Genomic DNA, 13,451 nt, shown 5'->3' on the forward strand with positions numbered 1-13,451 from the left:
CAGCTTATTTTTTCATTTTTATTTCTTTTAACAAAGGTAAAAAACCTTTGTCCCTTGAAGACTAAAGTAGTTTCATTAATACCAATTTTTATGGCAAGAAAAGTTAGTGTTGATGGCTTCCCTTGTTCTATGTAGCATTTTGATAAGTGTCGCAATATGACTATTCTAGTAGGAACCCAGATCAGATGCCTTCTTCCTCTTTGTTTTCTTTCTCATGCACTCAGATCCAGGTTGAATAACATATTCTCTAATGGATAGTGTGAGGTCCCTCCCCCTTGGAGTATGGTGAATGGATTTAGAGAAAAAGCATATGCTAGGGTTAGGGCTCGAGGTTTTGGGTGCCCAAATCGAAGATAGTTGTCAACCACCGCCAATCAAGTGGTGGAATACATGTGGTAAGGCAAGCTGGTGGCTTAGTTACTCAAGGGATTGGAGGTGGTGGTGCGGGCAAGATTTTGAAGGTGACGTTGCAGTCAACCACAAGCGGTGACAGATGAAAGACAATATATAGGATGTAGGTGGGAGCAAGAGGTTTACTTAGTGGATGCAGCTAAGGTCGTAGGAGCAAGGATGATGTGCCATGGCGGTGAGGTCATTACTAGTCACGAGATGTGGTGGAGGCCGGCAAGGTCACATAGAGTGCTTTGTCCTGTATCTTTCAGAAATCAGGTGTCAATTTACTTTAGGTTATGTTAAGTAAATGGCAGTGGTGGGTGGCTTATCTCAAGATTTATGGATTACCTCACTTTTCATTTTTATAATAGCAAATATGGGTAACTCTTTAATAATAGAATACATCTAATAGCTATTAAGTATTATAGTGTTCGTTAAAAAGGTATCTAGATGTTTCATTGTTTTAAGAATTTCTGTTTTTTTTTTCAAACATGTCTCGTGAGGAATTACATGAAAGACCCCCTTGACTTTTTCACGTGTTTTTATTTTCAAGTCCTATTATGAATTCAATGAGCTCACTTGTGTTTAATGTCATCAGAACTAGTTATTCGACCATGATTCACATGTGTATTACATCTTGTTTTACCGATTGTTTAGCTTCACAACCACGACCTACACACAACCACCATCTTGAATTGCCTTGAGTGTTAAAAATCGCCAAAAAAAGGGATTAAACCACCAAGGAAATGATCCTTGGCTACAAGCCATCAAGTAAAATCACTCAAGGATGGGAGATAAGGGAAATTACTTTTCTTGGCGGTTAGCAAGGATGATTTCCTTCAAGGCTGACCGCCAAGGAAATTAGGACCAGACTTAATTTACCGAAGGGCCAATAAAATATTGCAACTATAAAAAAAAGTAGTTTTCTCGAGGGTCGACAACCGCCAAGTAAATTAATTTTCTTGACATTGGGTCTAAACTTGGTACCATAGCTCAAGTTATCTATGTGAAAATCCATCCATTGTAGATTATGTGTTCCTTAGTTAATCATTTGATGAAATTCTGTCTTATATTTTAATTTTTTCTATATTTATTTTTAAAACTCTTAAAATGAAACTAGCAAAAAAGCCAGCACGTTGCAACGGTAGTTTTTTTCACTTTTAAGTTAACCTCTTCTAATAGTTATTCTATATTTGAATTTATTAATGATAATATATATTGACACCCTCGATGACGACAATATATATTGATACCCTCAATGTACCTACAAACATAATGTTTAGTCATTCATCTTGACCAGAGTAGTCGTGCAGGGGTGGGCCTTCATTGCGCGCGCTAGCAGCGTCATGACGGTGGCGGCTCAATGTTGATCATCTTTCTTAATCATACAACAAATCCGCCTCTTCTTATACATGGTCGCGCTAAATGAGACTGAGCTGGTTCAACCACAAAAGTCACTGTGTTATAGTGTTGCTACATGATATATCTTATATATATATTACTTGTTTTTGCTACTACAAAGTACAAACAATATATAGTCTATGGGCTCCAAAATTAGGAATATTTTTGCATGTGCATTGCAATCAAAGAAAAATAATTAAACAATGTGCGGAAGTTAATATCACCATACAAAAAATATATTTTCAAAAGAATAATTCAATTGTCTTAAATTATCGTAGCATAAGATCAAAGATAACAGCATCCAGCCATAGCTCAAAAGTCCACTGATTCAGTTGGGATTAAATGTTTCTTGTTCTCGTGTTAACTATACTTTTTTCTTTTCTAGTTTTCTTCCTTGTGTGATTCCAGTACATCCATCACACTTAAAACAGAGATAAGTTAAAGGAAGGCACAACTACAGAAAAATGAAAACTACGACCTTATCCTATATATCACTCCTATGGTGCTCAATCAGTTTATTCTCAAATACTACACCACAACACTAATATAGCATCAGACATATGTCATTATAAGTTTACAAATACCATTGAACCGTTGGTTGGTATAGATGGCCCACAGATCAATTGTTAGGTAAATATATTTTTTTGTGATAAACTATCGATCGATATAAATATTTACCTATGTAGTTGAACCGTTGGTCGGGATAGATAAGCACAGAGGATATAGGGTGCATGCCTCTAGCTAGCGCGCTCAGAAAAAAAAGTCATGTTCGTGGGAAATAAAGATGGACCTTCACGGCCTATTTCGCAGGTCCAGCAGCCCAACTAATAAAACACCAACTCAATCCCTCAACCCTAATTCCCACGTTCGACTCCCCTCTCTCTATACCAATATTATACCGACACCACTTTCAGCAACTTCAAAAAAGTGTCAGCATGAATCTATACTGACGACCGATGGTACGTCGCTACATCAACCTATATTGGCCGATGGGACGTTACTATTCTAAGGCTGTGATGTGATGTAGTGCACCCACTCATCTGTCATCTCCTTGTTCCCCATGGCTCGATCCTACGGTTAGGAACATAGATCCCCAACTCATCTCTCTCTCCACCCTCCCTCCATGCGGCCATTGCTCTTCTATCCCTCTAATGTCAATGTCGTTCACAAGCAAACACAAAGGAAAGGATCGCCCTTGATGTGGCGCGCGAGCTGGATATCCTTGGGCATGATGGTAACGCACTTGGCGTGGATGGCGCAGAGGTTGGTGTCCTCCAAGAGGCAAACGAGGTAGGCCTCGGCAGCCTCCTGCAATGCCGACGATGACGGAGGACTGGAAGCGGAGGTCAGTCGTCTTGAAGTCCTGCACGATGTCACGGACGTCGGACGAGGTGCCTCGAAGGGGAACTTTGCAGATAAGCAGCTCTGAGCTGTTCTAGTACTTGCGGATCTCCTAGAGCGTGACAGGGCGAAAGCGGTGGGGCTTCTTCATGCTGCCAGCACGTGGCTGGGGACGTCTTGCATGCTGCCTTGGTCGCCTGCTGCTTGCGTGGCGCCCTTGCCGCCCATTGACTTGAGCGTCATTGCATTGTGCGGGCCATCGGAGCTTCGCTGCTTGCTACTAAGGATGGGACGGTGCTCCAAACGGATACCCGTAGTTTTTTAGTGTAATTAAATGAACTAAATGAAAAAATGAGAAAAAAATTGTCTATTTAGTTTATTAAATTACACTAGAGAAGAAATGGGAGTACCTATTTGAAGGACCATCTCCATCCTTACTTGCTACATACTTAGGGTGGAGAGGAGCCGAGGAGGAGATGGATTTGGGGAGGTCCTGATTTGCTGGGAGAGTTTTCGCAATAATGGGAGGCGACCGGCTCGATTGGGCAGCGGCTGGACCATGCATGATTCGTTTTTTTAAACTCCTGGATAGATCGGATCCACTGTTGTTGCCTCCAAATTGCAATCGTATCGATTTAGCGTGTTGTTGTGGTTTTGTGACACATCTGTTTAGGATTATCAGGAAGAGGATGGAAAAACACCTTTTAGGATTTGGCTTGTTGCTGGCATTTTCATTTGTGTGCGAGGAAATTCCGTCAACAAACTGGAATTTTCATGTCTGCGAGGAACCACCAAAACATGAATGTAGTTCGACAGATAAATACAAATAGCACGTCCGTTTCCTAACGATTTTCTGAGTGAAGGTTATTGTGACATCAAAGTTTAGCAATTCCTGAGCTGTTTTGGTGACGGGAAGAGGAAGATGATGACAAAATGAAAAAAAAATGTGTGGGAGACATTAGGTGATAAGGTTTGGGCGGGCGGTGCCGCATACTGTGTAAGGCCAGTCTCAATGCATAGTTTCATGGCACGGTTACCAAGACTATAAACTAGGTAACCGAGCCACATGAGTTTCATAGGGATGAAACTTCTCTCTCATCTAATGAAACTCCTTCATTCAATGACTCTGCCAAGTTAGCAATTTTGCTTATGTGGCACCCTATTTAATGTGCATGACACTCTCATAAAACATGCATTGAGACTGGCCTAAGAACGTTTCCAATGATATTCAAATAATTAGTTTAGAAGGAATTCTATTGGCTATATATCAGAACGTTTTTAATGACAATTTGCAGAAAGCTAGCTAGATGAGGTATAGAAGTAATAAAAAAAAGTAACACTTTCATTGGCTATCAAGGAGAGAGATCAAATAGGTAGCGACTCTCAAATAACTAACGACTTCCAAATAGCTAATCTAGAACGATCTCCTAGAAATATCTCTTTCACAAAACTCTCTACTATAGTATTTATTTTTTCTTATTTGTATATCTCATCTCGCTAGTTATTTGCAAATTATCATTGATAGGCAATAAAATTCCTCCTAGATTAGCTATTTAGCAACATTTAGAGCGCCCTATGGATGCATTAGTTTAGAAAGTCAAACTCTTGAGGTCCTTGACTTTTTTCGGGGTTGGTAATTGATGGAGGTGTTATTTGAATAAGCCATTTAATTTTCTATGGTCGGCGGATGCAGTGTGTGATGAAAGGAGGAGGGGGCTTGCTTCTTCCTCTCCTTTCTCCTCCCTTCTTCATTCCTTTTTTTCCCTACTTCCTCTTCTTCCTTCTTCAAAAAAAATTTGAGGGGCTCAAAGGGGGACCTCCATTGCATGGACTGTAAGGGGGCTTGAGACCCACCTGCCTCACCATTGGATCCGCCCCTGAATAGGGGCTTTCGATCCATAGGTTTGCATTGCCCTCCCACTTGCATCCATATTAGGTCTAAGAGTGGCATGTGAGTCAATAAAAATGCACCAAATCAATAGAGAATTGCGATCCTTAGAAAAGATGCAGTGGCCAAATTCATTATGACACATGTGTGCTAGCTAGCTGTGGCGTAGAGTATAGGGGCTCCGCCTTTGGGCAGCTGACAAGTTAACCGTCTTCTTTATACCTATACTAACACACAAAAATCTCTTCAGAAACACACCCACACACAAATGAATCTTGCAAGCAAGCCATTTCTAGTTTAGGCCAGCATTAACACGAACTAACACGGATTGAGCAGTCTACCTTTCATTTCATACAATATATATCACCACTACAGCGCTTAGTATTTCTAATGGCAGAAAATCGACAAAGACCCAAAACCAATAGGAAGTTTCCTTTCACTATATATTGAGAGCCAAAGTAATTTCGAAAGGGTTGAACATGAACAGGAAAATCATATGCAAAAGAAAAGGGATCAAATTGAATTGAATTGGCTAAATATGAAAAAAAATACAAAAACTGACCCACTGGTTTGTGCAAGCAATGGTTGTGGACACTGCTTGAAACAAGTCATGCATGCTAGTTTTCGAACTGGCGTGAGCCAAGTTTGGCTGTTCTAGATGCAAATCGTGATTTTTCTTTAGAAACTCATCCGATCTCAAAATGGATGAACATGTAGACTGCAACTCTGCAAGTGGAATAAGTTTTCTATTAGGATAAGCTCAGTACTGCTCTATTTATATGAGATGATCACAAATGAGTGATAGATCCATCTATCCAATTAACAAAAAAAAATACCTTACTTTTTATCTTCTACCTCTCAAGCTCGTCCAACCCCCTTGTTGTCCAACACTTCTCTTGAAAAGATTTGTTAGCATTCTAGCCAGATGGACTTGCTGATCTCAAGGCATCCTCATTATGCTCCTCCCCGGCTGGTCTTTCCAGCAAAGAATGAGTGTCAAATCAACCTTATCGACTTGGTGGTCAGCCTCTCCATTTAAACCTACCTTCATTGCATATATAGGATGTGTGAGGACTTAGGTGATCTAGCCATTACTAGCATGTTGGCCAGAATTAGTGCAACACATACTTTTTGGAGACTCCGTTGGCAAAAAATAAAATCAATATACTACAATGGTCAATGGTAAGAAGGACGATAGTACATGTCCATCTAAGCACATCACCAAGCCTTTGGACGATCAATTTCCTAAGGAGATTGCAAGATGCGGAAGGAGAGGGTGGAGGCCAAAGCTACAACCTTTCTAGAGTATGCCCTAGCATGCTTCAAGGTGGATCAACAAGGAGATATCAAGAAAATCAAAAGAAGATGTTAGCTTCGATCCACTTCCCATTACACCTTCATCTAAGGTAAAACTTGATAAAACTCCTCCTAAGTTTGGAATTACATGCGATTAATGTGCTAACATAATTTTCAACCAAGCCAAATTTTTTGAGATCAACATTCATGATAATCTTATCAAATTTATTGTTGATTCTGATAAAACAGAGGAAAATAAACCTAAAATTCTTGTTTTTCCTCAATCCACAAGTGGACTGACCTTGGTTGCTAGCTAACCTATGTGTCAGAGGTTTTGGCACCGGCAATCTACAACAAAGGATCACGCACAGAGAATTAGGTGGGTACCACACAAGGGACATAGAATTATACTAGTTTAGATATAGTGTACCCTACGCCTAGTTGAGAATAGATCTCTTATTTGTATGCTCGGTTTTTATAGAGGTGCTAACTTCTTGTTGTCTAGGGTTGCTATGAAATGTAAGCATATACCGATTGGGGGCTAGCTCCCTACCTTGTCTTATACTCTCTCTGTCCCAGTATATAAGGCGTAACCATCTCTGGTTCAAAGACCAAGAACACATTTAATTCTCTCTCTCAGCACTAGTACTACTGCATTAATTGTGAGAGAGCACATCATATATTATGGGACATGAATAAAAAGTGGTTACGCCTTATATACTAGGATGGAGGGAGTATAGTCTAGGGTAGGGTTATAGTCTGAGTCCTGATTGGTTTACATGAGAGGTTTAGGGAAATCTATGTAGAGAATTGGCTATTCCATAGGTGCTTAGGACTCCAAGCTCCATTTGTCTAGTTGCTTGTCCACCAAGTTTGATGTTGTACCTTGTCTCTGTTGGCCTAAATATTTGCTATCCTCGGCCCACCCCGCTCATAGAGGGATCTTATGTTGGTGGTGAGGTACCCTAGGTCCATACCACAGAAAATATGCATTGGCCAACCAACCAAAATTGACCCCCTTTTCCATTCGAAACCAATAAGGATTTAGGGAGTTTTGCAATTTATGCTCCCTGTTGTTATATTTACACTAAACTTGGACTCTATCACCCGGATCGATGATGACATAGCAGAACTTTGTGCTTCTTTGGTACATACTACAGTGTTTCCACAACCTTCTAGGCCACAATGATGAGTCAGCAAGCTAATATGTATACAAATAGTTCACATATCAGCAATCAGACCCCATGGGACGAAGTTTTAAGTTGATTGAAGGAAGATTTGTATAAATCTTTAGAGGAAAGGTCTGGGTGTACATTTTAAATTAGCTTGGAGTACTTATTGTTAGACATATCGTTCATGTTTCGATTACATGAAAGCTCTTGATGGATGGAGAGTACCTGACTTTTACAAGTTTATGAGTGAAGATAACAATACCACAAAGTAGCATATTAGCATGTTTATTACACAATTTGGGGGAGCTAGTACTATGGAAAATATGAAAAATGTAACTTTTCATTATCTCTTATTGGTACTATTTTTTGTAGTTTTCATATTTAGAACCTTGCTCTATTGGTTCTTAGAAAAAGTAGAAGAAAAGTCTCATGATCATTTTTACAATGGAATCAATGAGCTTAGATTGTCTAATTTGGCATCGGTTAGGCAAGGGCATGATGAGTCTATCTTTCATTATGTCAAAAAATTCCAAGATATTATAACCTGATGTTTAAATTTGACAAATATCTAAAAGATCTTGGTGCTTTTATTGATTGCTCTGATACCAAAGACAACTTGAGATCTTTGAGTTTCTCACCATTCATCAATTAATGCAAAAAAACTTCAGCCTTTAAAAGCTGAGGTGATTTTTGAGAATTTTATAAGTCACATCATTGTTATGCATGTTTTTGTTGTTGAATTTGTATGCTTACCACAAGCTAAATCAGTTTCTTGCTCTTTCCTAAAGCGGATCCACAACAATCGGCAAGAGGAGATGACATATATTTGATGCATCATATATATATATATATATATATATATATATATATATATATATATATATATAGCTGGCTATAGAATATCTAGTTCTGTAGCCAGACCCAATCCCTCCGATCGACCAGACCACCCAGCGGCAACAGCACGACTCTATGGGTTGCGGCTTGCCCTGAATACGCCCGCGGCTTGGTTCATAAATCTAGCCATTAATCATCGCTTTCTATTTTCTCCATTCGTGACGTCCTCGACCTTCCGCAGAACTCGCTTCGTCCACATGGTCGCCACTTCCTGCCCCTCCCTGTCGCGATGCAGCCGGTCTCGCTCGGATGGCGGCCCCGGTGGCGGAGCTGCTCACGTCGCACACAGATCTCGGCTCCGGCGGCAACGCTGCCCGCCCCAATCAGATGGCAGTTACCGATGGCGGAGCGGCTTAACTCGCATCCATGGCGGCCCCAGCGGAGGCGCGTCTTACCCCGCCCCAACGGCGCCCCTCGGCGGCGGCCTACCAACGCGGTATCCAGGTCCAGGTAGCGCCATGGCTGCCTACGCTTGTGCAATCGAGCAGGGCGACGGTGACCATCCCCATCCAGACCGGCAACCAAAAGATTCGCAAGGTAAGCAGCTGCCAAAATCCCCTTCTCCCATACACCTGATCAGCAGATTCCTTTGGAATCGAAGCTGATTCATATTACTTGCTTCGTTCTCAGCCATCCACGCAACCTGAGATACATTGGTTTGGCATATTGTGATGATACGTGACCATTGCTTAAATTTGACATCTGCATGCAGATTCAGCGTCCTCCTCGATTTCTTCTGCTAGCTGATCACGACACTGATGTTTCCTCGAGGGCAGCTGAAAGTCCTAACTGAGAGTCTGAGATGGTTTGTACGCTTCAGCAGATCATGCGTGCTCTTAGTTCCGCCTTCAATCATGTACTTTTTGAGCACGTGTAATCAGATAAGTTTCTGATTCGTACGGTTCTATATTTTTTGTTCTTTGTTAAATGATCATATTACTTACTATATATTTTTACTATTTTAGATTAGGTGATGATGTCCGGTGACGATGATGCCTTGTGGGAATTTGCCGAGCAGAATCCGTCCTCTTTTAGAGTGCAGCCTTTGGCATGGTCGATTGATCTCATCCCAATTATGATTATGGACGGCAAGTGATGTATTAGTTATCCACGAATGTAAGGGCCAGATATTTTATATCCATTATCAAAAAAAAGTGATGTATTAGTTGCCGCACTTTTTTTCTCATCACAGATATGTATATATATATATATATATATATATATATATATATATATATATATATATATATATATATATATATATATATATATATATATATATATATATATATATATATATATATATTTGTCGCAATCCTTTGCCACCACTCAATGAATTGAAGTACCGTACATATTGTAATTGGCATAATTTTACTTCCCATGCTACTTCTCAATGAATTGAAGTACCATGCAATTCCAATGAACCATTAATGAAAACACGACTGAGTATATAGGGAATATAAATCGATATGGTGCCTTCGTCGTTGAAGAATGAACGTTCAGTCTGCCTATATCTGCCGATCGATCTCATCGTTAGACCTACTACACCACAACCCTTAATCAGCGACTAACCTGAAGTTGCTGTAGGGGGTGTACAGCGATGGACGGTCCGTCGCTAAATCTTACAGCAATGGACCCCAGCAGACGCTAATGAAGCCGTCGTTGTATGTATACAGCAACGGACCTTATATTTAGCGACGGACCGTCCATCGTTCCATCTTCAGCAACGGACAGCATGTTAGAACTTTCAGCAACGGGCAGCCCATTGCAGCAAGATATTTTTTGCAACGGGCAGTCCATCAAGCTCAATTAAGATGGGAAAAAAATAATAAATGTATATTTAAACCTGAACCACATTCACAACCAAATACAATATTGAATGACATACACAATAGCATAATCATACTCTCATTCATCAATATTAAATGAGTACATATATAATCATGTCACTAGCTAGCTCAAGCCTCTTGCCATCAAGGCAACATACAAGCATATATATAGTAGCTGAATACAAAATCTAGCTAAGTCATTAGGTTGTACAACAAGCAATGTTTTCCTGTTGAGTGAAAGCCACTAGCCAAAAGTGATCCAACATGGAGCAAAAGATAGGTTGGAGTCCACAAACTAAAACTACCATATTGTAGTCCAAAAGCATGCAAGTAAGCATCTAGGTCATCATCATTTGATAATTCAGTGGCTTCCTATCAACAAGTTGCTAGCAACAACCCGATGAGAAGATCCTGCAGCATATTTGCTCCCAACACCCTTCCTTCCAACAAAGCTAGCGCCGCCTAGCGTCTCTGAGATGATCCTGCAGCAACATCCTGAGAACGTCTTGGTTGCTGACTGCAGACCTTCAGCTGTCAAGTATCATAGTCAGAAACTATAGATATTTTACTCACACACATCAAAAAAAGGAAAACAGAATTAAGTGGACATTACTCGATTAAAGGGCCAAGCAATCGGCATCTTTACAGCATCCCCTAGTGTCTTTATTTCATCATAAGGACGTGGCACTAATGTTTCACGCCGGAAGACAACATTGACAATAACTTCACAGAATTTAGCTCCAAGAGCCACACCCGCTAGCTTATTGTGTGGATTAACTGAAACAACAGTTGCCTTAGCCACTTTTTCATTACTCGACATGGAAAATAATATGACCTCATTTCCAGCCTGAAGTAGATGATGAATTTATGAGAAAAGGATTAATGCTAGGTTCAGCAGCTATTAAATCACAAGTATATATATGCATGAGAGGTTGAGAAGATTACAAGTGCATCACGCGTAAATTGTGGGACATCATTGCTTGGTGATGTTGTAATATTAATGGCAGGCAAGACTGCAGGGACAACAACTTCCTCATTGGCCTCATCATCCGGTTGCTGATCATAGTTGTTTGCCTCTACATAGTCATCTTCTTCACCTTGAACATGCTGATTGGCCTCACCAAGTTCCTCAGATCTTGGGCTCTACATCAATCATAGAAAGATCATATTAATAAGTGGCCAAATTTTAGATTTGTATACTAGAACCATGCTATGAAAAGGCATTTTTGAAGTAACTTACCAATTGCTGTCTTGAGTTTGAACCATTGTGTGAGAATATTTCGACGTTTGGAGATCCTTGTGCCATCCTTTGCTCCTCCCTTTGTTGCATATCCAAGATACGTTGTTGTAGCACTAGAATCTCACTTTCAGCCTTCTGACGTGCCAGAACTTGTATTTGGAGCCTTGTCGATGTGTACGCCTTAAGTCCTGGGGTACCAATGTCTTGAGGAGTTGGTCCCAGACCCAAACAACGGACTCGACCTTTTGGCTCCATTTTTCCACAAACAACAGCAAGAATATCACCTTGCTGAATTGTCTTATCCATCAGCTCCGGATATACAGCAACAACTTCTTTCAGCTGGTCCTATAAATAATGAACATGTATGTTTATAAATCTTTGATTGTAGATAATTTAAACTAGCTATCGATGCAATAAGGTAATGACTAAGGATAAATCATTGCTGGAAATAACAAATTTATCCAAGTCAAAAAAAGGTAGGGAAGAAAACTGAGTAAATTAATATAGGCATATAAGAAATATTTATAAACTGTAAACTGCTATATTTGAGAGAACTGAAATACAAGAGTGCTAGACTATTCAGCCTTCTATTCATGCAGTACTGTACCGGAATGCTTCTCAGAATGCTTGAACAAACAAGGTATGGAATCATTCACATGTTTCTCATGTACCAGAAATATAGGCATAAAAGGCAGGCAAGCATTCACATGTTTCTCATGTAAGAACTCAGAATGCTTGAACAAACAAGGCACCAAGCCACACCTACTACATACTAGTTGTTCTTGAATATGTATGTCCATGCTTTCTACAAAAACTTACAATTGTTGATGCTGCTGCGCTTAAAGGCACTCCATTTTTTCTGGTATGTGTTTTTATGTAGACTTCATCTCTTCGAGGAGGGCGCCCAAGTTGTTTGCCCTACAAGTTTTTATTTTGCACATGTCAAAATGCCCCAAAATGATTCATTCAAATGAGATGACAATGATAAGTTTCTATACCAGTTTATGTGCAGTAGAAGCATAGCTCACACTTCCTGATGTGTGAAGAAACTTCAGCTTTGCACGATTTTCTTTTCCTCTTGCCGCCAGAGCCTATCATAAGAAGTGTTACATTACATCTGCATGAGACTCATGAGATTCATATTAGTTAGTCCTTACTTGAGACTCAGGAGACCTCCAATATTTGAGAAGAGAATCGAATTCATGATCATCTATTCTATGACCATGTAAGTTCTTCAGTTCTTCATCAGTTTTTGTTTCATCAAAAATTTTTTCCTTTAGTTTTGCCTTAAACTGCTTCCATTTTGCTCCAGCACTAGATATAACCCACTCCATGGCTTTATCATCAATATCAAATCGTTTCTCGAAAGTCAGAAAAAATCAGCCAATCAAATCGTATCATGATAGCAGCTAGCAGCTAGCCGCCCAAATTTTTTCTAGACCAATGTAATGTCATATTTTAAACTCCAATTAACTGAATTCACATGATAGTGTGGGTGACATATGCTAGCAGCTAGCTAAACATTTCATCAGGCTAAACTGAAGCTTGGTTGTTTCATCATTGAGTAACAGAAACATATACTGCTAAACTGAAGCTAGAGATCAGGTGCGCACTGGAGTACTGTAACACCCAAAAATTTGCAACCTTTGAAATAGGTGAAAAATGATTTAATTTTATATTTTTGTGCTCATGAGAATATAGGGAGAATAATATTTTTTCTTTAAAATAAAATTTATTATAAGGCTTAGCAACAATTGTGTGTTAATCATGCTGGTGCATTTTATTTTTGAGATGAGTGATTTTGAACAAGCTACTAACTGAATTTAAATGCTTTTAAAAATATTTATAATTGGTTTTGAAACCAGAAAAGAAAAGAAAAAAAAAAGGAAAACCTCCCTGGAATAACCAGGCCGCAGCCCAGAAACCCCCCGCGCGCCTCCTCCCCCTCCGGCCTGCTTGCGCGGCCCACCAGGCGCCAGGCCGACCCGCGCGTTTTC

The 13,451-nt window shown here is 39.9% G+C and overlaps 1 protein-coding gene and 1 pseudogene across 1 annotated transcript; both read right to left on the bottom strand.

The window, feature by feature from the left end:
* Positions 2,959–3,700, bottom strand: LOC8068826 (annotated as a pseudogene).
* LOC8068827 lies at positions 10,271–12,788 on the bottom strand. The gene is made up of 6 exons (XM_002443302.2): positions 12,612–12,788; positions 12,453–12,545; positions 11,455–11,799; positions 11,160–11,357; positions 10,828–11,061; positions 10,271–10,745 (listed from the first exon to the last, which is right to left on the bottom strand). The coding sequence occupies exons 1-6, from the start codon at positions 12,786–12,788 to the stop codon at positions 10,677–10,679; spliced, it is 1,116 nt and encodes a 371-aa protein (XP_002443347.2). The 3' UTR covers positions 10,271–10,676.

This window comes from Sorghum bicolor, chromosome 8 (genome assembly GCF_000003195.3).
Source record: "Sorghum bicolor cultivar BTx623 chromosome 8, Sorghum_bicolor_NCBIv3, whole genome shotgun sequence".
Taxonomy (NCBI): domain Eukaryota; kingdom Viridiplantae; phylum Streptophyta; class Magnoliopsida; order Poales; family Poaceae; genus Sorghum; species Sorghum bicolor.